Genomic DNA, 26853 nt, shown 5'->3' on the forward strand with positions numbered 1-26853 from the left:
CCTGTGCTATCTTTCATCATTGAACTTACTCCCAGTTCTAGAATATTATACGCACACTGTCTCAGGGTCTAGCCTTCATCTTTGATGAGGATGTAATGGTCAGTTCATATATAGTTGTATTATAACTCACCATACCTGAGAATTTGAGTGACTTTCATTTTCTGGGTGAGATTGTCTATAGAATTTTGTATTGCTTGGGAAATACTCAAGACTAAAACTAACAAAAATGGCACCTATCTCCTAGTCTTCTGAAGGGAAGGAAAAGGAAGTAAAGGGTTAAAATTTGACCAAGATTTTGGCGTGGGGTCAGAAAGTCACTCTAAAGGAAGGGTTCTTGGGATTATGAACTTGCTTCCTTAATATTTTACAACTATACGTCAAAATATTTGCAATTCATTATATTTTATGTGTTTAAAAACCACTATTCTAAGAAGTGGTCTCTGGGCTTCACCAGGCTGCCCAGATATGAATGAGACCAAAAAAAGGGGAAGAACTGCATTTAGAGTAATTATCCTGGTGGTCTGAAGGTCATCAATCATAGATTTAGAGCTACAAGAGAACCTTAGAAATCATCTAGTTTAGCTCCCTCATTTTACAGATGAGTATATTGAGGCCCAGAGAGGAGAAATCATGCTTGGTCTCAATGTTAACATAATACAATTTAATTGAGGATTTATAACCACATATTTGAATAACCTGTTAATTGAGAATTTAACAAAAAGTTGAACTGAATCCAACTATAGAAATGCCAGTTTCCACACTGTAATATAGTTGAATTGTTTCCAAATAAAACAAGAAAGTCATTTAATTTAGGTTTCCTCATTAATGAAATGTAAGAATTAAACTAAATTATTTCTGAGCTCTCACCTTCAAAATCTTGAATTCTGTGATTTGTCAGCAATTTCTAATCCTTCACAATCACTAAAGTTTGTGTGTAGCACATTATTCACTCTAGAAAACTTCTACATTCATTATCTCATTTGAGCTTTTAATAATGATATATGATATGATATATGATATGATAATAATGAAGTAGAGAGGAGCAAATATTATTAATGATGTCTCTTTGACAGATGGACAAGTAATGACTCACAGAGGTTAATTAACTTGTCCAAAGTCACAGAGGGAGTCAGTGAGAGAACTAGTATTAGAATGCAGGACTAGCCTCATTTCTCCAGGCTACATTACTCTATCTCCCCACTTATTACACAGAATATAAATTTTATTGGAAAAATGGTGCTTAAATCTTTCCAAATCTACACCTGCAGGAGATTCCTTCAGACCTTGTGGCAATGAAAGCCAGGTCAGTAATGTGTATATATACCTTCCTAGGTCTTCATGTAGACCTCCCCCACGTAATCCTCCTAACTGGCACTAACAGCTTGCCTTGGGGCCCAAGCAAAAAGATTTGGGGCAGGATGTGCACTGCATGCAGTGGGCATTTAATAAATGTTGAATGAGTGAATGCCTTCTGCTTTCTTTGACAAAAAGAGACATTCCTTGAGTGCCTTTTGCTTTTTTGAGTTTGGTCACTGATTAGGATCTCTGAGCCTCTGTCAGTCTTTTTGACATTTTTTACTATGCTCTCATCCTGAGAAGGCAGTGTGGTATAGTAGAAAGAGCACTGAACAGGGCTAGTCCCTGAGTTCAAATCTAGCCTCAGACATGTACAAAGTGTGGGATCTTGGACAAATCATTTAGCTGCCTCAATTTTTTCATCTACATGGGGATAAGAGTACCTACCTCCCAGGGTTGTTAGGAGGAACAAACAAGATAATTGTAAAGCATTTGGCACAGTGCCTGGCTCACAGTAAATACTTAAGAAATACTTATTCCCTTCCTTTCTTCCTCTTTCCAGTTCTGACACTGAATTGCTGTGTGGCTTTAGTGAAGTTACAACTTCTTGATGCTCCAGTTTGTTCATCTGTAAAATGTGGATCCCTTCCCTGTCTTTTCATATCCCTACAATATGGTTTGATAAGGATCAAGCGACAGAAATGTGCATGGCATGCTGGCATATCCCTGTAATCCTGGCTAATGGGATCTCTGTTAATGGACCTCTTGAGCACTGGAACTTCTGAGCTGCAGTGGGCCAAATAACCAGGTTTCTGAGCTAAGTCTGGCACCAATATAACAAGTCCTCAAGAGCATGAAGCCATCAATATTGGGCGAACAGGCTCAGGGTGTTGACAGAGGGTTACAAAGCTACTAGGATTGGGCCCACAAGTAGCCACTGCAGGGCCAGCTTAGGCAAGATAGGAAAGTTGGGGGAATGGGGGAGATAAACAGAGACAGAGTGGGAGAGGAAGGGAAAGAGACAGAGATAGAAACAGAGACAGAGAAAGAGGGAGAGAGAGAGGAAAAAGAAAGGAAGAGGGGAAGAGAGAGAGGACAAAGAAAGGAAGAGAAGAAGAAAGGGAGGGGAAAAGGAAGGGGTTAAGACAATGCAAAATAGCTTTGATAAATTAAAAGGTATTACACAGATGCAAGAAATAATAATTAACAACGATAACAGTGTTCTCTTCTGAGGCAAAAAGAAATGGCAATGACCTCAGTTGCCTTTGTATGTGGTGTCTGGAACTTGGACACTCTGATTTCACACTAGAGGATAAATCAGCAACAAATTTCAAAAGAACTTTAGAACCTAACCTCAGTCATTTCAGGTAGTACCATAGGAGGTAATTGCTTTGCCTAACACTTCCCTCTTCTCCCAGTGCTCCACAGCCCTCACCAAACTACACCAAATAACCCAATAAAGGTTGCTCCATCTTGTTGAACAACAGGATTTTGTTGACAACAAAATCATTAGGGAATCCCATCACTTAGAGCCATACTGGACAAAGTAAACGGACCCACAAATCCAAGGAAGCATATGTTTATTTTATTTAGGGGGGGATCATTTAAGCAAGCATAGGCATTTTATATGACTTCATAGAACATTCAAAAGCAAACCCATCCAACAGGACCACAAATGATTTGCAGATAATGTTCGTTTCTTCAGAAAAGAAGGGTACCTGGGGAATGGCACTAAACTAGGAATCAAAAGCATTGGGCTTCTGTGTGTCCTTGGGAGTGTTACTTTGTAGCTCCCTGCCTCCATTTCTTCCTCTGTAAAATGATAGGTTGGGCTAGATGAGCCCAATGGTATGGTTCTGTTTCCAGTATTTTTCATCTCTTCCCCGCAATTCCCAGTCTTCTCCTAATAGACACTTTCTCTCCAACCTTCTGCTATTTAGCTTTCTCCCTCTCATGGGAAACAAAGCTATGTTCCCTACACCACATATGCAAATGAACCTCAGAGTATTGAAACGTCAGCAGTAAACACAGCCTTGTTTGCTTGAGAAATCATTACTGCCTGACTCTGCTTTCTGCCAGAAGGTGTTCCAGACTCTGTCAGCCCTACACCTTTTGGGCCATTGTTTTAATTGGACTAAAAGGTTAATGAGTCCTCCTTTTCAACTTTACAAACTCCAGAAGGAGACAGGGAGTTGTTTTTATCTAAGGTTCTTCCTTCCTAACTCCTTCCTCACCCTTTAACTTTGGCTTTTCTTTCTATTCAGCATTTGTCACCAGGAGTCACCACAACTTGGGTGAAGAGAGATTTGGAGCAAGTCTTTGATGAGCAAAGAAAGAGAGCAAATCAGAGAATTTCAGCCCTGGAAGGTACCTTCCACATTATCTGGGCCAGCCTAATCATTTTACAGAGGAAGAAATTGAGACCTGTAGAAAGAAAACGACTTCCACTGGGTCCCACACCTAGCTGAGCTCAGAGGTGAGACTAGGATCCCAGGCATGTGTGTGTGTGTGTGTGTGTGTGTGTGTGTGTGTGTGTGTGTGTGCCTTTTCCTGAGGCTAAGGTTTATTTTTCAGTGTTTTCTGTGGGAATTGCCTTTACTGTAATCTAACTTGGATAGAGCATCAGTGTTGCACCAGGCACTGCTACAAGAAGGAACCAGAGCCTAAGGTCATTTCTGAAGGGAAGAGTTGGTCAATTAATTGTCTTTGATGGGATCTTGCACACAAATGGGAATTTCTGGCTGCAGGCATTATCATTCCATGATCTTAGGGCTGTGGAAGAGAGACAGAACAAAAGATCTGGGTTAAGGTTTGCCCTTTGGAATAAAAGCCCTCCCAACCTATGTGAGATAAGAATTGACGTAGGTAGGTCACACATCTAAACACATTTCTCTCATCGCTCCACTTTTGACTCTCCAGACTTTTCCATGTTCTCTCTAGCTGCCTTTTTACCTCGAAGATGCCTCTGCCTCTGTGGTCAGCCCACTCCTCCCATTTGTGAGTCCTTGCTCAGAACCTCCATTTGAGGAAGTACCCAGACACAAATAAGTTTCTTTGCTGGCTCCACTCCTGGCTCTCTGGATTTTTCCTGCTTGCCCTTCTCTCTCCCTCTTCCATTAGAATGTAAGCCTCCTGAGGATAAAGACTGTCTTTTCTTGTTGCTTGAATTTGTATTCCCAGTGCTTTATATGGTACCTAGCACATAGCATGTACTTAATAAATGCTCTCTCTCTCTCTCTCTCTGTGTGTGTGTGTGTGTGTTTCTTTTTGCCACAGAGGAGGGAGCATATTTTAATTGTTAATAATAATATCTTGTATATGCATAATGCCTTTTAATTTTCCAAAATTCTTTTATATCTCTCTTGCTTTGGACAACAACTCTATTGTAGAGTTAGCATGTATGGGTTGAAGATCTGGAGCATTAAGAAGTCAAGTGACTTGACCAAAGTCATGTAGTGTCTGAATTGGAACCAACCCATCCCTGTGCTCTTTCCTTTATATCCTTTTGCCTTGTCCACCTATGACCTGGCAAAGGTTCTCAGTCTATCCCTATTGTTTTGGATCACATTATCAATTTCCCACTCATAGGTGGATGGAATGACTTTCACACATCCCCAAATCAGTGCTGTGTGTCCTTATATAAGTCACTTAACATCTTTGTGTCAATGTTTTTAGGGGGTCAGAGGAATCTTGCCCCCTTTTTTCATAATCCCCAACTATTACAACCACCAGTGTTGTTTCCTTCCTATGTGTCCCAGACCCATTATTCAAAGTCCAGCTGAAGTCCTACTTTCTCCACAAAGCCTCTCCTGACTCCCCACTCCAAAACTGCATTTCCATTAAGCTTTCTTCTTGTTAAATTCCATTTTGCACTTATAATATATGCTACATCTGCATACAATGAATACAAATACAAGCAACAAGAAAAGACAGTCTTTATCTGCAAGAAGCTTACATTCTATTGGAGGAGAGGGAGAGAAGGACAAGCAGGAAAAATCTGGAGAGCCAGGAGTGGAGCCAGGAAAGAAACTGTGTCTGGGCACTTCTCAAATGGAGGTTCTGAGCAAGAACCCACAAATCGGAGGAGGTGAGTGATCACAGAGGCAGAAACACCGCCAGGCTAAAAAGGCAGCTGGAGATGTAGTATAGATTATAAGTCAGATATCTCATGTCTGAGTCATTCTTTAGTTTTTCAGTGTACATACATCCCTTTACTCTTTATCTAGAGTTATTAACTCTTTGAGGATGGAGACCTGTGGGTCCACATGCACAGATAGATTTCAGCAATCTGCAAATTTGGATGGGCAAAAATTACATCTTTATTTTCACTAACCTTTAAGTGAAATTTAGCATTTCCATCCATTATGAATGTAGGCAACAGACATTCTTCTGAGAAAGGTTCCATACGCTTCACTAGACATCCAAAGGTAGTCACAACCCAAAAGTAGTTAAGAACCCTTTCCTAGTAGATGTTTAATAAATGCTGGACAAGTAATTAGAATAATCTGATCCTGCTAATGGCTGTAAAACTATCTGCAATAAATTTGACTCAACAGAAATAACTAGATAGGCTGTTGGGACACAGCTATTTAACGAGATATAATGTTCTATTTGCATAGTGTGTGTACTGAAGAGGATTACCCTATTTTCTTGAACTTTTGGAGATTCTTGTTACTCACATCTCTTCCTTGAATGTTCCTCCCTACTTCCTTTCTCCCTCTTTTACCTCCTCTTGCAATCTATTTCAAATCTTTTTCACTGGCATTTGGTTCCCTTTCAGTTTTAGCAGTTATCATTCTTATTTTTATTTTTATTTTTATACAGGTTTCTAGGTTGTTGACTCACATTTGGTCACACCACCAACCTTTGCTCTAATTTAAAGAATCAATCTTTCCTCTAGTTGTTTCTCCATGTATAATTTTTCTCTGTTGGTGATAACTTTCTTACAGAAGTTTCTTCTGGCCCCTGAGGTCTTTACATGGAAACCCACAATGGGGAGTGGGAGGGAGGATCATTGACCCAATGTATTTCTTCTCACTTCTATGTATCTAATGAGCATTTTCAACACCAGACAAGGCAACTACAGCCAAAGTTTGATTGATTTGTTTGATTACAGTAAAACTTGTCCACCAAGCTACTATGTCATAGGAGGAGGAAAATGGTGCTGATGGACTGTTAGGGTCTTAAGAACACTGACTGTAAGGATCCTCTTGAACTCTGACCTCCGATATAGGCATAACTGAGAGAATAGGGAAGGATCTGGAATAGGCTCTCAGGAATGCAGCTTTTGCTGATCTTCTGGCTAGCATACATTCATCTCTGCCAAACTCTTCTATGTTCTCTGCTCCAAAGATTCCAGGGAATTTACTCACAGCCCAGCCCAGAGTGCAACTCTCATACAACTCAGGGACATGGACATCCATCTAGAAACAGCAGAGGCCCCAAGTCACATGACTCATGAACATATCTCACCTGCCTTACTTTGTGTTACTTCTTCCACAGTAAACAGCTCTGCAACCACAGGGACTACAAAGAGTAGCCTGGACATTGTGCTTCTTTCCATTTTCACCTACTGCCTGAAGGCTGCTCTATTTTTGGCAGACCTGAGGATTAGTGACAATAATTGGTACTTTTCTGGTCTCACAGCTCAATTTTTTTGGTGTCATTAGAGCAGTAATACATTTCAGAGTTGGTGACTCAGGACTCTGATATCATCATGGTGGCATCTACCCACAGGCCCTCTCCTGATTCTTCTTCAGGAAGTGTTCATTAGATTCACTTTGGAATTCTCTCCAGTCCCATTAATCTAGTGCTGAACCTTCTAACCCCACTTTAATGTTTCATCTCCAGTCAGCGCTGCCTCCAGGGCAGCCAATCCTCTTCTCTTGCTCAATTATAACCCTATTCACCATTTGAAAGTACCTACCACTATTATGGCGATACCAGATCTGTACACAGTCTTCCTCCTCAAGGGCAGAATGGATGCCATCATCTGGCTGGTTTCCATCCCAGTAGTTGTAGTCATAAGATGTGCCATCTGTCCATTCAAACTGACCTTCCTATTGTATACCCCATACAGAGGCAAGGGAAAAAACGGCGTGCAAGAAGATCAAGAATTTATAACATATGACACAGATCTGAACATTATTCATATCTCTGCATATATTTTAGTATGCAGAGGTGAAGATTAGGCAAGGCTGGAGACATATATAGTATAGGGACCTTCCCTTGTGAATGATGGTTTGTTTTTTTTTAATTCTGGTTGCCCTCAAAGAGGATCAAGGGTTGAAATGAAACAAATTTCAGTTAAAAATTAGGAACATACAAGAAAAAACTACAAAGAAGGGCGAAAATAAAGGAAACATCAAAGAAATCAAAAAATTAGATGGGCTGGTCATGTAGAGAAAGTGGAACAACCAATAGGCAGTCCATATACTCCACTAATATCCTGATGGTATCAAGAAAAAGTGAGGAAGTTACCCAGTAGTTTACTGGATTCACCAAAGTGGAGAACTTAAGGGTTTCAATAGATATCTTTGATGGAAATGTTCATATTTAGACAACTAGGTGGTACAGTGGATAGAGTACTGGACCTGGGGTCAGAAAGATCCTGAAATCCTGAAATCCTGCTTCTAATACTTACCAGTTGTGTGACCTTAGGAAAGTCACTTGATCTACATTTGCCACAGTTTCCTCATCTGTAATGGGGATAAATATCCTGTGCTTACATGAAGGGTAGGGTGGATCTGGCAGAGCACCATCATGAAAGTGTAGGGCATTAATCTCCACCAATGAAGATAGAATCCCATACCAGTGGGCTTTGGGACTAGGGTTACAACAGTAAAATCTAGGTTAAGATTTTTGTTAAAATGAAAGATAAAAGAACCACACCCTTCTATACATTCATATCATAGTGCATATATCAGACCTTCATTAAATCTGTGGTTTCAGTAGATGAGCTGCTATTCTTCTCACCTGTCTCCGGTCATGAAGTCCCATCCAGATGTCTGTTGGTATCCCTGGCACACAGCTGTTTACAAGATCATGTACAAAGACATTCTCCTCCCAACTATGAAGGAAAGAATAACATAGTTTTATGCCAACATTTTTCAGTCATTTTGTCAATCAACAAGCATTTATAAAGCATTTACTATGTGCCAAGCACTCTGCTTGTAGTGCTTATGGACACAAAGAAAAGGCAAAAATAGTACTTGTCCTCAAGTTTACATTCTAAAGGGAGAAACAACATACACAGAAATTGATGCATACAGTATAAATGTAGAGTAGAGGGAAGGTAGCCTTAGAGGGGAAGGCACTAGAAGTTGGGGTGATGGGGAAGGAACTTTAGGAAGAGGTGGTATTTGACTTACCTCTTAAAAGAAGTTAGAGACTTGAGAATGGAGGGATAACATTCCAGGCATGGGAGACAGACAGTGCAAAGGCATGGAGATAAAGAGTTATGTGTGAGGAAGAGCAACTAGATCAGCATGGCTGAACTACAGTGTGTATGAAAGGGAGTAATCTATTAAAAGATTGAGAAGATGGGAAGGAGCCAGGTTATGGAGAGCTTTAAATGCCAAACAGAGGGGGTTATATTTGATCCTAGAGGTAATAGGGAGTTACTGAAGTTTATCGAGTAAGGGAGTAACATGGTCAGACCTGTGCTTTAGGAAAACCACTACAGTAATTGTGTAGAGAATGGACTAGAGTGGAGAGAGACCTGAGACACACAGACTCTTATGGACTTCCGTGAGTGATGGGGATGGATATGGGGAAGCTACATAGTTAGACTTGCACTTTAAGTGTGTGTGTGTGTGTGTGTGTGTGTGTGTGTGTGTGTGTGTGTGTAGTAAACAGTTCTTGGAGCAAAAAGACTCATGCCTCTTCTACTGGTAAGACCATCACCTTTCTTTTTTTAATCAATATCATGCTGAATTTGAAGTCAGGTGGACCTGAGTTCAAAATCCTACCTGTGATTCTTATATCTTTGTCACCATAAACAAATCACTTAACCTCTCTAAGCCTCAATTTCCTCATCTGTAAATGGCAAGAAGAACACCAGTATTACTCATCTCACAAGGTTTTTGTGAGGCTCAAATGAGATCATGGAACTGTAACCTTTAAAGCACTACATAAATTTGCCAATTATTAATATTATTGTTATGATGATTATTAATGATGCCTTCCCTCCTTCCACTTATGAAAATAATCATGCATTATTCCATTTCCCTCTATCTCTCACTTGGAGAACTGGCAATGAGGGCATACTGAAAAGGCCACACTTATTGCACCTTCTGCAAAGCTCTGATGGAAATGGCCCAGATCTGATTCTGCTGGTGAGATGGAGCTTTTTTCTTATCCTTAGGGATAAAGTGAGGGTTCAAAGGGCCTGCATGCTGTTAGCTAAATGAATGGGAGCTAACTTCTTTGGTAGGGGGGATGATCCTTCACTTTCACTTCAGAGTTTTCCTGGTGTGTTATAGTATGTGTGTGTGTGTGTGTGTGTGTGTGTGTGTGTGTGTATGTGTGTGTGTGTGTGTGTGTGTGTGTGTGTAATATACATATATATAACACATATAAGCATATATATTATTAATGTTCTCTAGGTACTGAGTGTCGTTCACTGTGATTGGTTCTAGTCTGAGAATGCTTAAGTAGGAGTTTGGGGGAGGGGAGGAACAGGATGCTGCTGGGACCTTCATCCTGGTAAGTACTAAGTGCCTTGAGGCGTAAATGATGAGAATCATTCCATTCTTTCAAGACTTTGGAGGCAGCAAGGGAATTCTGTGTGATAGGAATGAAAATCATTCACAACAGAGAAACATTCATCCATTTGTTCCAATTCATCAATAGGACCAAATGTAAAATCTTATGCTTGGCTAAAAAGAAAAGTTAAAATACAGGGATGTGAAGAGGCCTGGTTGGTACAGACTTTGTTAGAGGCAGTTAGGTAATGCGGTGGATTGAGCAGTGGACCTGGAATTAAGACAGACCTGAGCTCAAATTTGGTCTCAGACACTTATTAGCTGTGTGTCTTTGGGCAAATGACCCAACCTCTGTCTATCTCAGTTTGCTCAACTGTAAAATGAAGATGATAATAGCATCTACCTCCCAAGGTTGTTGTGAGAATGCCACGAGATAACATCTGTAAGTGCTTGCATTCAGTAGGCACAATATAAATAGCAGTTATTATTGTTGTTATTATAAAAAAACAGTTGAGTGTTTTGGTAGACTGCAAACTAAATATGAGACAGCCCTACAGTGTGGCAACAAAGAAAGGAAATGTGATCTTGGGTAGCCTTAAGAGTGGCATCACTTTAGCTTCCAGGAATGGAAGGTGAAAGTCTATTTGTACTCTGCCCTAGTCAGGCATCTGGAGTATTGTGTTCAATGATGGGTACCACAATTTAGGAAGGACATTGACAAGCTGAAGAGTGTCCAAGGGAGAGGATGATGAAGAGCCTTGCAATCTTGCCTTAGAAAGACTGGTTGAAAGAACTGGAGAAGACTTAGGACAGGGTATGACAGCTATTTTAAAGTATTTAAAGGAATGTGATAGAAAAGGAATTAAGACTTGCTCTCTTTGGGAGAAACACAAGTGGCAAGGTGGTATAGTGAATTTCAGAATACCACACTCAGAATCAGAAAGACTTCAGTTTAAAATCAGCCTCAAACATTACAAGCTACATGACCCTGAACAAGCTCTCCCTCAGTTTCCTCATTTGTAAAATGGGGATAATAACACCTACCTCTTAGGCAGAGACTTCTTAGGGTTGTTGTGAGCATAAAATGAGATAATATAAAGTACTATATAAATGCTAGATATTATTATTAGTAGTAACAGTATTAGTATTATCATATCTAGTTATTAAGTAACAAAGAGGCAAATTTAGGCTTGATGTCAGGAAAAACTTCCTAATAGTTAGAGCTGTCCAAAAGTAGAAGAAACAACTCCATTGGGTGGTGGATTTTCCCTTCATTGATAGTATTCAAGAGTAGACTGGATGGCAGCATATTATAGTAGAAATCAGATCTTGTCTAAAATTCTGTGATTCTATGATTCATCTGATGTGCCAGAAAAAAGAAATGTATTGCCTCCAGCAAGTGTAGAATTGTATAAAAATTGTCCAAGGAAACAGCCTACCAATTGGAAAGAAAATAGAATGGCAACTGGGTAGGATAAAGAACCAGAAAAAAAAAAAAAGATTTAGCAGTCAAACAGAGAAGACCAGGAAAGAAAAGTGTCACAGAAACCTAGAGAGGAGAGAACATCAAGGGATACTCTTGCTACAACAGTGTCAAATGTTGCAGAGAGATAAAAAAAAAAAGGTTGAAGATTGAAAATGGAGCATTAGATCTGGTGATTAACAGAGCACTGATAACTTTGGAAAGAGCAGTTTCAGTTGAAGGATAAGGCCAGAAGCCAGATTGCAGAATGGTCAGAATAGATTAAAGGAGCAGTGGGGTCACTGACTGCAGATTGCTTTCTTAAAGGAATTTGGCTGAGAAATAGAGGGGAGATATAGGATGAAAGCTAGTAGGGATGGTAGGATCAACTGAAGATTTCTGAAGAATGAAAGAGGTGTAGATATGTTTGTTGATAGCAAAGAAGGAGCTAACAGGAGAATCTGAAGACAGAATGCGGATGACAATAGGAGCAATCTAGGGGAGGAGATAGGATGAGATGGGCTTAAGAGTGCATATGGACTTTGATTATGGTCTTGGCATGGACAAAAGCCACATGTTCATTCAAGTGTGGAGTAAAAGACAAAATTGTGTTGAAGATAAATGATGGAGAAAATGTCAGTAATGAAAATTAAACTTAAAAATGTGTCATGTATACATCTTTAAAGAACAGCAGTTGTTAAACATTTACCAGCATACCCCTAGATGTAGTTTGCTAAATACTTATATTTGCACATGTCATGTTCCTAAATAAACTCCTTGAGGATAAATTTCATTTTTGTCTGTTTATATCCTCCATACCTAGTACAATACCTGGAACATAAGTAAAATATTTGTTGCTTAACAAAAAACTAAACTCATTATTTTTCCCCAAATCCCTTCCCTCTTCCTTACCTCTTTATTACTGCCAAGGGCAACACCATTCTCCCAGTCCCCTAGACTTGGTGACATCCTCAACTCCCATATTGAATCTATGGCCAAGTCTTGTCAACTCTACCTTCCTAACAGCTCTTATATATACTGCCTTCCCTCCCCTAACATTGCCACCACCCTGGTACAAGCCCTCATCAGCTCGCTCCTGGACTATTGCATTTTCTCTTGCGTTGCCTGTCCCAGGTCTCTTCCCCTATGTATCCTTCACTCACCTGTCAGAGTGATTTTCCTAAGATGTAGTAGTCCCCACCCTCATCCCCATTCACTAAACTCTATTACCTCAAGGATCAAATATACAAACCTCTGTTTGACTTTTAAAGTCCTTTATAATCTATGCCCCTCCTACCTTTCTAGTCTTCTTACACCTTATTCTCCTCTGTGTACCCTACAATCCAGTGACATTGGCCTCCTTCCTGTTCCTCACTCAAGACACTCCACTTCCTGACTCCATGAATTTCCACTGACTATCCTCCAAATCTGGAATGCTCTTCCTCCTCATCTCTGCTTCCTGGTTTCCTTCAAAGTTTCACTTAAAAGCTCTTCTGCAAGAAGCCTTTCCCAACCCCCCCTTAATGTTACTGCCTTCCCTCTGAGACTACCTATAATTCATCTTGTGTGCATAGACAAATATATACATCTTGTATTTATGTAGTTACTGGCATGTTATCTCCCTCATTAGAATGGGATTTCATTGAGGGAAAGGATGGTCTTTTGCATTTCTTTGAATTCTCAGCATTTAGCATGGTGCCTGGCACATAGTAGGCGCTAAATAAATGCTTATCGATTTGACTACTTGAGTAATTGATATTTTAACATCGATATCAAGACAGCTAATCTCTATACTTGAACAGGCTCTTAGGTCTTTGAATATTACCACTGCTGTCTGGGTCAGACTATAAACTCCTAGTGGGCAGGGACCATGATCAACTGACTTGTACAATATCCAAAGGTGAAGGTAGACACTAAACAAATGTTCAGAGGAAGGAGAAAAAAAGAAAGCTCCTTCACTGCTGATGCTGGAAAGAGAAGGCTAAAGGACTTCCCCCAAAATGACTCCAATAATGGGTTGTCTTTTCCCTTTTGCCTGTGTTTGCATCTCTTGTCTCATCAATGCCATTGTAAACTTTTTAGGGCAGGGAACATGTCATAATTGTCTAAATTTTGTTGTTTTCTTGTTCAGTCATTTTCAGCAATGTCTGACTCTTTGTTTCCTCATTTGGGGTTTTCTTGGCCAAGATACTGGAGTGGTTTGCTATTTCCCTCTCCAGCTCATTTTACAGATGAAGAAACTGAGGCAAACAGGGTTAAATGAATTGCCTAGGATCACACAGCAAGTAACTGTCTGAGGCTAGATTTGAACTCAGGAAGATGAGTCTTTATGACTTCAGAGTCCCACTTAGCTGCCCTACTTCTCTAAATGCCCTACCATAAATGACTAGCAAAATGTCCTGCAGAGAGTAGGCATTTAATAAATATTTTTTATTTTTATTTTTTAATTTTTTTATTGCATTTAATAAATATTTGATGATTGATTGATATGGCATCCTGTCTCTGTCCCACAAAGGGGATACCAGAAAGGATACTGTCTCTGGGTTCGAACAGCTGACAAGTAATCCCAACTGTGAGTCTGCCTTTTTCACTGTTGTTGTTCATCCTTCATTCTCAAAGAAGACCAATGATACCACAGGGATGATGTCTTGACTTGTGCATGAATTGGATTTAAGTGAGACAGAGCTATGCAAAGTAGTCAGCCTTTCTTGCAGGTCACAAATCAAGTATATTGATTGTGTTCAGGTCATAATGCATGCTACAGAGGCAAGAAGCCATACCACATCCTAAAGCAAAAGTTAAACCATGTATTCATATCTTTATTCATAAAATTGATTTTAAACCCCAAACAGTCAATTGATAAGCTTTATTAAGCACCTACTACATGCCAGGTGTTGTACTAAGTGATGGTGATGCAGAAAAAGGCAAAAGACATCCCAATCTAATGGGGTTTTGAGCTCTTTTCTATGCTTATGAAGACATCTTTAATCCAGATATGATAATTAACCCCCTTCAAATATCTCCATTGGTATATCAAAAGAACACCTTCTTCCTTAATGAAGATCTTTGAGATTTACTTAGTGATCTTTGGAGAGAATGATGATTTTTTTTTATTTCTTGCAATGAGACCTTTACAGGAAAAATGCCAGTTGATGAAAGGAAATTTCAGCCAGTGTCTTGTTAATAGTGCTATTAATAATAATAATAATAATTACTTGTATGGTGCTTTAAGGTTTGCAAAATACCTTACATATGTTATCTCATTTGATCCTCACAACAAGTAGATGAATATGAGAAGTAGGTGCTATTATTATCTCCATTTTACAGATGAGGAAATGACCTTAGTTCAAGGACTTTCCCAGAGTGATACACATAGCCAATATGAATATTTGTCTTATGATGGCAAGAATGATTTCAACAAGAAATTACCCTGGATAGGAGCTATTTTCAATTGCAAAAGAGAAACTCTACCTGTAAAACATCCCCTACTCATCCTCTCCAAACTCTCACCCAACCCCTTCTAAGTAGAAAAGCAGAATGTCATGGACATAAGAGGTAGCAAGAGGTAACAAATTCCTGCTAAGTTTACCTGTGAATGGAAGCCAATTTGGCTGACTTTGTCCCAACAGAGAATTCTGCACAGTAAAGGTCAGCCTCAGCCCAGGTCTTATTAAGAGGGAAGAATCTATAGCAGTAACCTTCATACTCCATCCAGAACAGAGGACATGAATAGGGCTGAATCATCTCTGGCATGGCTGGAGAAAAAGAAAACCAGAAGGTATTTGGAAACGTTTGGAATGTTTCTTCTCCTTTGCACTGAAAAAAATAAAGATGTTAGCTATTGCTGAAGATATTACATATGTATATGTTTACATAACAATAGCTAACATAGTGCCTACAATGTGCCAGGCACTGTGCTAAGTATTTTACAAGTGTTATCTCATTTGATTCTCATAATAACCCTAGAAGGTAAGTGCTATTATTATCTCCATTTTACAGATGAGGAAACTGAGGCAGATAGAGGTTAAGTGACTTGCCTAGGTTCACACAGCGAGTGTTTGAGACTGGATTTGAACTTAGGTAATTCTGACTCCAGGGCATATGTTTTGTTACTAAATTACTTACTGCTTTAGGATGTGGTAAGAAAAGAGGACTGAACAAGGGAACTGAAGCTGAGGCAAGTAGCTTGGCCAAGGATACCTAGCTAGTCAGAACAATGAACCAGATCTCTTAATGCTTAATTCTGTACTTTAAGAAAAATTCTATACCATCTATGCCAATTCATAAAATGAATAAGTAAAGTTTGTTGGTTGTATTGCTATGTATATATTTTAGTCACTGGGAAACTAAAGGAACCAAATTGTCATACTAGGTCAGTGCTTTCTGGATTAAGACAGCCTTGACTAGCCTGCCCTACCACTGCTTCCTTCTCTACTATAGACATTTAGTGGCTGTTGGGGTCTTTGACAAAGCATGAGAGAGAAACAAGATGTGATGGAGGAGAGAAAGGAGTTGAGGGTGGTTTAAGTAAAACCTATGGAGTGGTGCCTTTGAAGTAGACCTGGCTAATTTTCCACATTAGGGATAAAATGCAAAGGGGTAGAAAACAGCAACAGAGGTCAATACTTTCAGTAGAAGAAGGAAATTCAAATTAAATGGAAAAGAATTAATTAAAAAATCCCTCACTAAGGGACACAGAAGAGTGGTTGATAGACATCCATTTTTATAAAATTGCTTTTAGCATATCCCTTCCCCCACCAAATGCCCCTCAAGAATATCATCTGAATGAATAAATCAGCCAGGTCTAAATGGAAAGATTCATTACAATTCCCTAATTAAACCATAACAAGGAAACTTGAGAAATGATGGGAAATTTCCACAGTTATGTTCCAATATTGATTGCTTGAATTTTATGCTAATAAAAATAACATGTTTTAAAATTTCTTGTGTGGATAAAAAAAAAGAATATCATCCAACATACTCTTTTATAAGTTACTATGTTACTTTTATTTTGTTTGTTTCTTAAGTTGAGAGGGGTAGTGTGTTAGAGCAAAAATAATACTGGATTCAAAATCAGAGACCTGGTACTAATTAGCTGTGTGACCTTGGACACGTCCCTTAACCTCTCTAATTTTCAATTCCTTTATCTAGAAAATGAAAAATTTAGTTTCAATTTTTCTCGACCACTAGTTACCACAGTCTGTGGTAAATTTTACTCATCTGCAAAATTTTTATTAGAAAGGGTCCATCTTTTATCTTTTTATTTTTATTTTTTTTGGTGACACAGTCAGGGTTAAGTGACTTGCCCAGGGTCACACAGCTAGTAACTATCATGTGTCTGAGGCCAAATTTGAACTCAGGTCCTCCTGACTCCAGAGCTGGTGCTTTATCCACTGTGCCATCTACTGACCCCAAGGGTACTATTTAAAACAATAACAACAACCTCTAACCTTAAAAATATTTATTCTTCACCCTCTTTCCTCTCTTCCTTAGGCCTCAATTTTCCCAGGACTCTCTTCTCTAATGTTTGGTCAGCTAAGATTGCAGAGAGTAGAATGGTTCATAGTAAACAGTTTATATATTTACCAGTCCTCAGAATAGTCTGGGTTGAGAAAATACTAGATTAGATGACCTCTCACCTCCCTTTCAGCTTTACATTACGTACTTTTAAAAAGCCTGTTATATAATTCTATTACTGTTCTCCACACAATTCTATTCAATAAATAATTTTTGTTGTTGTTCAATCATTTCAGTTGTTTCCAACTCATCATAGCCCCATTTGGGATTTTCTTGACAAAAATACTGGAGTGGTTTGCCATTTCCTTCTCTAGTTCATTTTTTATAGGTTAAGAAATTGAGGCAAATAAGGTTAAGTGACTTGCCCAGAGTCACACAGCTAGTAAGTGTCTGAGGTCAAATTTGAATTCAGGAAGACTCCTCTTCCTGACTCCAGACTGGTGATCTATCCACTGTACCACCTAGCTGCCCCAAGAAATGTTTTTAAACACCTAACATTTGAATACCTACTATGTTCAATGTAAGGCAATATATTGTCATGGATAGAAGATCAGCCAGTCTTGGAATCCAAGAGACAGGTTCAGTTTTTCCTCTGATGCATACCAGCTCTGAGACCTGGGGCAAGTCACTTATTTCATTAACTCAGACAGCTCTCTATGGCTACAGGTTACAGATGAATTGCTGAGTGGTATTAAAGGAAGGAGTTTCTGCCCTAGGAGTTCCCAAGTAAATGAAATCATAGGTACAGACCAAAGATACTGAAGGTGATACAAATATGAATGAGATATAGCTCCCTCACCTCAAAAAGCTTACAATCTAGGACACATATATTATTTTTCAACTGTCTGTGCAAGTAGGATTTTTCCATTAGCAGGGATGGACTACACTATACCATTCACATTGTCTTTTAATAACTTCTTGTGATAAATAATGAACTCACATTTATATGGCACTTCACAGCACGTAAAGCACTTCCATTCTACAGATGAGAAAACTAGAGGCTTTGAAGTGGCTTGCCCAAATCTACTCAATTAGCAAATGGCAGAGCTAGGATTTAAATCTAAGTCATCGTTTTCTATCTAGATAGCTGTCCAGGTTTAGTGGCAAAGTTTATAGTCATCAATGGTAAAGAGCCCATGTGGGTTTTTGTCCTTGGTCTCATCATCATTGTTCTTTAACCTGCCACAGATTGTTGTCTCTTGTGGGACCCTTTCCATGGATACAGTAATGCTAGGAGCACCACTGGAGGAGTGCCAAGGCCCTTCCTGATGATATGGGCTTTTTTCTGGGATTCCAAGGCAACTGTTCTAGGAAGCTTCTGAGCTTCTCATTTTCTACCCCAGTTAACATAGTACTTACCTCCACCCAACACCCACTAACAACTCTGGTTTATTGATCGGCTAATAATAGCCCCCATCCCAAGCCTCTGTGGTCTAGCCCTTGATCATTGAATGGGTGCTGCTTCGGACAAACTGAGGCTTGGGAAAGACCTAAATTTAGAAAGGCCAAGGTCATCCACTGCATCCCAGGCCATCACCAGTCTTGACTGTTGTCTTACCACTCGATTTCAATGGCCCTGGAGGAGAGAATGAGGCTGACAACTTTGCACAGCTCTGCCTCCCTTAAATCCAGTTCACCTGAAGGTCAAGATATCACCCTCATGATGTCATTGGTCCTATTGCAGAATGAAAGGCAAACAACAACAACAATAAGTAGCTCACATTTTCATAGCTCATTCAAGTTGGGCCTTCCTTACAATGTCCTTGGGATGTAGGTAGTGCAAGGATTTTTACTCCCATTATATAGATAGAGAAACTGAGGCCCACAGAGTTTAAGTGACTTGCTAAGGGTCCCACAGCTACTACAATTGAGCCCAAATATTCTGGAACCAACATTAACAAACACTCTTTCCTCTACATCCCTAAAGAGATCCTTCAATGAGAGAAGGGCTTCTGAGAAGGCGCTATCTTGTTCTTGTGGCTAGTCAGGCCTCTCCTGAATTCTCAGAGCCAGGAGAACATTTCAACCGTAAATATGGGGTGTAGGAAACAAGACGCCTGAGTTGTGACCTCCATATACCTTTCTCTGAGCACCTTTCCCCAATTCCTTCCATTAATTTGATTTGTTTCATGGAGTAAGTGATGCCTGTGGATACCTAGAGTTAAATATAGCAGAAAGATAGGGCTGTGACAAGTCAGCACTAATCCTTTCTCCTCCAGGGGAGTCAAGGCTCCTTAGCTGAGAGAGAATAGAGTTGCAAAATAACCTTTTGAATCTCTAGCAGTGATAAATTAGCTCCAATTTGGCAATCATTTAACCTCCTCTTCATTTTTCTGGTATTTTAAGTTTTGGTCCCAGGCTGATTTTAGCCTAGTGTATCCTTTTCTTCTGTAGCCAGCCCCATAAGGCTCACTGTGAAAGAGATTCTACAATCTCTGACCTGCCTCTCATGTGTTCAAAAAATTTCAATGGCTCCCCATTGCCTACTGATCCTGATATTCAAGGCCCTCCACAGTCTTACTCCAAACCACCCTTCTAACCTAATTTTCTACCACTTCTCTTCACATATTTGATGTTCCTGCCAAATAGGACTACTCTCAGGTCCTGGTTCTAGTCCTGTCCTCTTCCACCTCCATGCCTTTGTTCATGCTGTAACCATGCTTAAATCTGTCTCCATCTGTTGGAAGTTCCTTTCTTCTTTCAAGGCTTAATTCATGTACCAACTCCTCCATGGGCCTTGAGCCATCCAATTCCTCAAGGTGAAAATATCTCTTCCCTCCATGGATGGTGATAGAACTTTGTTTGGACTTCTCCTTTGAAATCATCTCATTCCCCTGTATATTACAGTGATTTGGGTTCCTCTTTCCCCCATTAGGGTACAAGTTCCTAGAGGCCAGGGTCTGCATCCTATTTCTTTCTATATCTATGTGCTTTACACATAGCAGGTATTTTAATAAATGTGTGTTGACTTGAATTTGCTATCGATTTTCAGATAGATAGCTGGATGAATGGAAGTATGGATAGATAGACAGATAGATAGATAGATAGATAGATAGATAGATAGATAGATAGATAGATAGATAGATAGATAGATGCTTCTTAAACACATGCTGTGGACTGTACTAAATGCTAAAGATATAAATACAAGCAAGAGAGTTCTTGCCCTCAAGCTTAGATTCTAATTAAGGGAGACAAGGCCAAAAGGGGTGGTGGAAGGAAGAGTGGTACAATTGACTCAGCATGGTGTGGAGATGACTGAAAGTGGATAGAGTGCCTGGGTTCTTCCCCTCACCCAAAATAAAGCAAAAGCTTGTGGAGTCAAGGGACTCAAGGACAAAGTCTAGAATTGTTGTTCGGTTCTTGTTTGTTTGTTTGTTTAGGGGGGAAGTTCAAGGAAGCAAAGGAAATACTCTCCCACGAGCTTTCCTGCTTTACTCTAAGTTCATTTCCTATTACTCTATCCTTTTAGGGAATGAACTTAAGGAAATCATAGCATTCTTATAGGAAATAGAAATATTCATCTTTTTGTTTTCTGATTCCAGTGTCAGAAGAAAAATATGCTCATTCCTCTTTCCCAAGATTATTGTTGTTGTTGCTATTGTTTTTGTTGTTGTTTGTCCTGTGTTTTCAAAGAGGACCAATGACATTATGGTCTTGACTTTCAGGTGAATTGGATTTAAGTGAGGCAGAGCTGCTCAGAGTCATCAGCCTCACTCTGTTCTCCACAGCAATTGAAGTCCAGTGGCAAGACAAAGGTCAAGACCAGTGTTGATGTCCCAGGTTGCAAGATTAATGCTTGGGGGACCATAGTGCAAAGAGCAACAGCCTTGAGCTAGACCATCTCCAAAATCCCTTCTAATTCTTAACATTTGAGGAATCAGAAGATGTGGGTACAAATCTAAGCTGTACCACTTAGTAGTTCTGTGACCTTGGTCAGCTAATTGCTCTCTTTAAGCCTGGGTCTCATAGGATCATAGGTTTAGAGCTGAAAAGGACCTTGAAGTCCAACCTCTTAATTATATAGATGAGAAAGCTGAAGGACATGGAGGTTAAGTGACATGCCCATGGTCACACAGGTAGTATGTGAGACAGAATTTGAATCCAGATTTCCCTACTCAAACTCCAAGGCTCTATCCACCGTACCACCTTTTGGCCTCAGAAGCCAAAGTGAGAGGTGATGAGAACTTGCACTAAGACAATGGCTATGTGAGTGGAGAGAAGGATATAGATATGAGAGATGAAGAATTAGAAATAATACATCAGACAACCAGATGTCCCAGATTCTTAGTTCCCATTGGCTTGAACCAAAAATCTCTTAAGGCTGCCTCTCAATCTGGAAGGGACATTGGAGGTGGTGGTGGGGCTATCTAATCAATCCCCTCGTCTTACAGACAATGAAACTGAAGTCCAGAGCAATAAAATTATTTGCCAAATTATTTATCATGCAAATTAGAACCCAGATTATTTGAACCTAATTCTTCTGACTCCAAAGCAATCATGCTATAAGCTTAACTAGGATGACTGTGAGCTTTTCCATTAAGACTATGTGAGCTCCTTGAGAGGTAAACTGTCTTTGCCTAGCACAGTACCTGGCACACAGTAGGTGCTTAATAAATGCTTAGCGAATAACCTATATCAAATTGCTTGCCTTCTCAATAAGGAGGAAGAAGGGGGAAGGAGGGATAAAATTTGGAACTCAAAAATTTTAAAAATATATAAAAATTCTTTTTACATGTAATTGGGAATTTTTTTAAATGCTTGCTGATCAACTAACCTGAATTAAATAGGGGTAACCATACTGACCTTCCTGACTGGCTCTGGCCAGAAATTCTAAGCTGAGTTCTAAGTCCTTGGTCACTCAGTAGTAGTGGTCAGGGGAAAAATATCTTTCCTCTGGGTAGAGGCTCAGGGAGATTGCTAGCTATAGGTAAAGTTGCTTTCTAAATCCAGATTGTTAGGAGGATCAAACAAGCCAGCATTTGTAAATTGCTTTGGAAATCATAAAGTAATACTTAAATACAAGCAAGTATTATTAAACTACGGCTAGTTTTCCTATCATGTTTACAAAAGGGGACCCTAACTGTGTAGGCTTTGGCCAGATGTTATGTATTGAGTCACCCACAGATTTCACCTGTTGTGTTTGAATTCAATGTTTGAGAGCTTTGGTCTTGTTCAGGGTAGGGGTGAGGGTGAGGAAAGGTGAGAGGAGTTTTGCTGTTTTTGTTTATTTATTTTTTTTTAAAGAAAAAATTTGTTAGCTTCCCACTCAATCTAACCACTTGCTACAGAAGGCCAAGTACTGCTTCAGGAATGGGAAGCTGCCTCTGAAGTCAGTCACAGCAATAAAAGAGAAAAGAAAGTGGTAGGAGAACATTCAATTTCCATAGTTGTCTCTGCCTTCCTGGGACTTCATTTGGAGCCAGCTCTGGGCTAAACTTACAGCTGAGTCGTAAGACCTTGGTCATTCAGTGGCATTGATTGGGAAAGAGTCTTTTTGTCTTCTGGGCATGAGGATGGGGCCCAAATCTGACCCTGTCCCCTTATTTTTTTTATACATGACATGGTGAACAGAGAGCCTTGAAACCAGGATGCTTGGATTCTAGTCTGGCCTCTGACACATGATGGCCCATGACTCTGTAATGTCACAACCTCTCGGTGGGCTAGGCAACTCTGAGATTATAGATCACAGAGATGTTGACCTGCTCTGGTAGAGGGAGTTTCCTCATTCTGGAGCTCTCTATTCCATTTTAAATCACAGGTTCAGTCCCTAACCCCATCCCACATTCTCTGGTGAGAAGGAAGGAAGAAAGGAATGAGGGAAAGAAGGAGAGAGGGAGAGAGGGAAGGAAGGAAGGAAGGTAGTAATGGAGGGAGAGAGGAAAGAAGGAAGAAGGGAAGAAAAGAAGGAAGGAAGGAGGGGGGAGGAAGAAGGAAGGAAGGAGAAAAAGGAGGAAAGAAAGAGGGAAACAAGCAATTATTAAACATCTATTATGTGCCAGGCACTTTAAGCGCTTTACAAGTATTATCTCATATGACCCTCCCACCAACCCTGTAAGGTAGGTATTATTATTTTCATTTTACAGTTTAGGAAACAGAGATAAACAGAAGTTAAGTGACTTGCCTAAGACTGCCTGAGACTGAATTTAACCTCAGGTCTTCTAGACCCAGTACCCTATCCACAGCATCACTTAGCTGCCTTCAGGTGATGCCTACCATCACCTCAGGGGGCATAAATACTTCAACTGTGGCCATTCTAAGAAGACTACTCCCTGCCCCCAGTTGTAGACAAGAAGAGAAAACTAGGGCCAGTCTTCTTCTGGAGATAAAGAACATTTGGTGGGTCCATCTCCCTCTGCTGCCCTAGAGATTCCTCAAAGACACTAGGATAGGAGAATACTGAACTTCAGTTTGAAAACTGAGAACAGCCAGCAGCCTGTTGCCCTTTCTTTGTTGAAGTATTTTCCTCTAGGGAATCTGTACAGATAGGAGTCTTCTGGGCCTTCTGAGAAGAGGCAGATCTGGGCTGCTGCCAAACACATCATGCTCTTCTTTTCTGTTCTCCACTTTTGCTCTCACATTAAATTCTCCAAATTCTCTTTCATTCATTCATCCATCAAACACTTATTAAGCACCTACTAGATACTGTTCATTGTGCCAGGAGCTAGAAGAGATAAATACAGATGTTCTATCCACTGGGATGAAATAATAATGATAATAATAATAGCTAGCATTTCTATAATACTTTTCAAGGCATTCTTACAAACATTACTTCATTTGATCCTCACAACTCCAGGAGGTAGGTACTATTTTTATCCACATTTTATAGATAAGGGAACTGAGTCAGAGAGAGAGAATAAGTGACTTGCCAAGGGTCACAAAGCTAATAAGTATCTGAGATGTGATTTGAACTCAGGTCTTCTTGATCTTAAGTCCATGCTCCATCCACCTGGTTGCTTCAATGAAAAATCCTGTTTCCATCCTGACCACCCCTCTCCTTAAACTGCTTCCTCTTCCATTATGTTTAATGACTTCCCAAACAACAAGCCCCTACCCACAGGGCAAAAGCTGATAGGATACCAGCTGTAGAGCTGAGAAGGACCTCCAAAGCCATCTAGTCGAACACCTCCATTTTACAGAGGAAGAAACTGAGCCCAAGGACATATAGGTAATAAATATCAAAGGTGGGATTTGAACCCAGGTCCTTGGACTGTAGTGCTTTTCCATTAAACTCCATGGTAGTTGTTCTACCACAGTAGGATAGTGGAAAGAAAACTGGAATTTGGATCATAAAATGGAGATTCACACATTCTGGCTCTACCACTAGAGCTACTTATTGGTCATGGGACCTTTGGGTCCTCAGTTTTCTCCTTGTAAAATGGGAATGATAATGACATTAGCACTGCCTGTCTCACAGAGTTGTTGCCAAGGACCAAATGAGTAAAGTACATTAAGTGCTTCATAAATTCTGAGAGCAGATTTGTTATTTTCTTGCCATTGCCATGTGTAGACATTCCCTCCACAAAGACAGATCACCCTTCTAGGGAATAAGATGGTCTCTAAGAGTTGCTGTGATTGAAAAATCCATCACTTTATAGTTAACCTGCTGATAAGCTGCTTAGAACTTAGCCAGGCTGGTCCTCAGACAACAGACATATAGTCTCTTCCTTACTTAAACCTGCCCACCTACTTACAGCAGGGAGGTGGTGCAGTGGATAGAGCATTCAGCATGAAGTCTAACTTCAGGCACTTAACTGCATGACCCTGGGAAAGTTGCTTAACTTTACTTTCCTCAACTGTAAAATATGGATAATAACAGCAGAAGGTTGTTATGAGCTGCGTGATCCTGGACAAGTCACTTTGCCTCAGTTTCCACAACTGTAAAAATGGGGATAATAACACCACTTGCCTCACAGGATTATTGTGAGGACCACTTAAAGAAATAATATTTATAAAGGCATTTAGGATATAGTAGGAACTATTCAAATGCTTATTACCTTTCCCTTCCCAGCTTGGTATTACCCTGCCCTCTGCACCATAGCGTTTGAGAACCCAGATTTGTGTCAATAGTTTAGTGAGGTGCAAGTTTTAATTTGATTTTAATGGAATTTGCCATAAATCCTCTTCATGAAAGTGAACAGTAAGTCCAGTAAACAGAATTATTATTATTAATATTATTATTACTACTACTACTACTACTACTACTACTACTAGTCCTATCACTTCATTGGTGGAGTAATTCCCTCTACCAATGTAGAAATTTATAATCTGAGAGAGTTGCCTAAGGACACTGAGTTCAGTGACTTGCCAATAGGTATCAGAAATAGGTCTTGAACCCACATTCTTCTGACTGAGGCCACCTCATTATGCAATATTGCCTCAATAAACCATAAGTGATAATAAATAATAAGTCATATTTATAGAGTGCTTTAAGGTTTCCTCACAACAATCCAATAAGGTAGCTAATACAAGTTGTATCATCCTTATTTTGCAGGTAAAGACAATGAGGCAAGATTGGAACTCAGATCTTTCCTGATGCTAAGTCTAGCATTCCTTCCACTAATTTGTATTATCTCTCAATTTGAAACTTCTTGTTGCTTCAAATTGTGAAATAAGAGTTAAATAAACCTACTACAGATCATCAGCTGCTAGAACTCTCTCCTCAGGAAGCCTGGCATCCCTCAATTCTCAAGAACATCTGGCGATGCCCCTGAGTCCTTGAGGTCTCCCCACAATGCAATCACCCTACAATAGCAAAACTAGCACTCCCCCTACACCACCTGGGTTTAGATGGCTTACTCATTCATTCAGTTTACACCCCTGCAGCTAGCATCTGGAACATGTCACTGGGCTCCAGGACTGGGCTGACCTGTGTCCAGAATAATCCCTGTGAATGGGAGCTGTCACAGAGCTGAGCAAGCCCAGCCCTGACTCCAGCATTAAAAGCCACTGAGAAAGAACAGGAGCACTCTTTGAAACACGAGAAGTTCTGGTTGATCTAATTTGCATCTATCTGACCTTTGCAAAATGCCCTGAAAGGAAGAGCTGAGATTTATCCCCTCTGCAGACCTCCCAATCCACACTCACCTGGGCTGATTTTAATGTCTGTTTGTGGAAATGCTTGGATAGAGAGGAAAACCAAAGAGACAGCAGCAGCCCACAGCTCCCACCTCACCATCTTCCCTGACCCTGGAGAAAGGAGTCAACAGAATGAAAGAGAAGCCAGTTCAGTAGCATACCCTTCTTAGAGATCCCCTGCTCTGGGCCTCAGACTGAGCAGGCTGGTTGGACAGCAGCCCCTCTCCCTCCTCTCCCCTCCCTTCACTGAAACTGCAACCTGTCAGAGTGACAAGTTGGGAAAGCAGGGGGAGGGGAAGGGAAAGGAAGGAAAGGGAGAGGAGGGGAACAAAAGGGGGGGGGTAGATCCTGCCCTGTAATACTATGCATTAGATATCAACTTAGTGAAATATTTTGTTTTACCAGCAGCAGTGGCCCCCATCCTTTTTCTCTGGAGTTGGGGTATCACTGCATATACATATAAAACATATATACATATAAAATGAAGTCTTATTTTTATAAGCTATAAAGTGCTATATAAATGCTGCTAAATATAAAAAGCTGCTATTAACAATAATAATAAGCATTAACATATAGGGTATCCCAAAAAATTTTAGTTCAGTTTTAAGCTTCAATAGCTTAAAACTGCACTAAGACTTTTGGAATACCCCATATAAGCAGTGTATGGTATAGTTGAAATCCTGACCCAGGAACTGCGTGACCATAGGCCAGTCTCTGAGGCTCAGTTTCCCCATCTGTAAAATGGAGATAATAATAGCACCTACTTCATAGAATTGTTGTGAGGATCAAATCAGAGAT

General features: G+C 40.0%; 1 protein-coding gene across 1 annotated transcript; it reads right to left on the reverse strand.

Moving 5' to 3' along the window:
• Positions 1-2880: 2880 nt before the first annotated feature.
• Positions 2881-26226, reverse strand: CLEC19A (C-type lectin domain containing 19A). The gene is made up of 5 exons (XM_020965390.2): positions 26065-26226; positions 15053-15218; positions 8272-8365; positions 7223-7355; positions 2881-4068 (listed from the first exon to the last, which is right to left on the reverse strand). Exons 1-5 carry the CDS (start codon positions 26153-26155, stop codon positions 3989-3991), a joined length of 564 nt encoding a protein of 187 aa, XP_020821049.1. The 5' UTR covers positions 26156-26226; the 3' UTR covers positions 2881-3988.
• Positions 26227-26853: the final 627 nt, after the last annotated feature.

This window comes from Phascolarctos cinereus, unplaced genomic scaffold (genome assembly GCF_003287225.1).
Source record: "Phascolarctos cinereus isolate Bilbo 61053 unplaced genomic scaffold, phaCin_HiC Scaffold_4;HRSCAF=312, whole genome shotgun sequence".
NCBI classification, from domain to species: Eukaryota; Metazoa; Chordata; class Mammalia; order Diprotodontia; family Phascolarctidae; genus Phascolarctos; species Phascolarctos cinereus.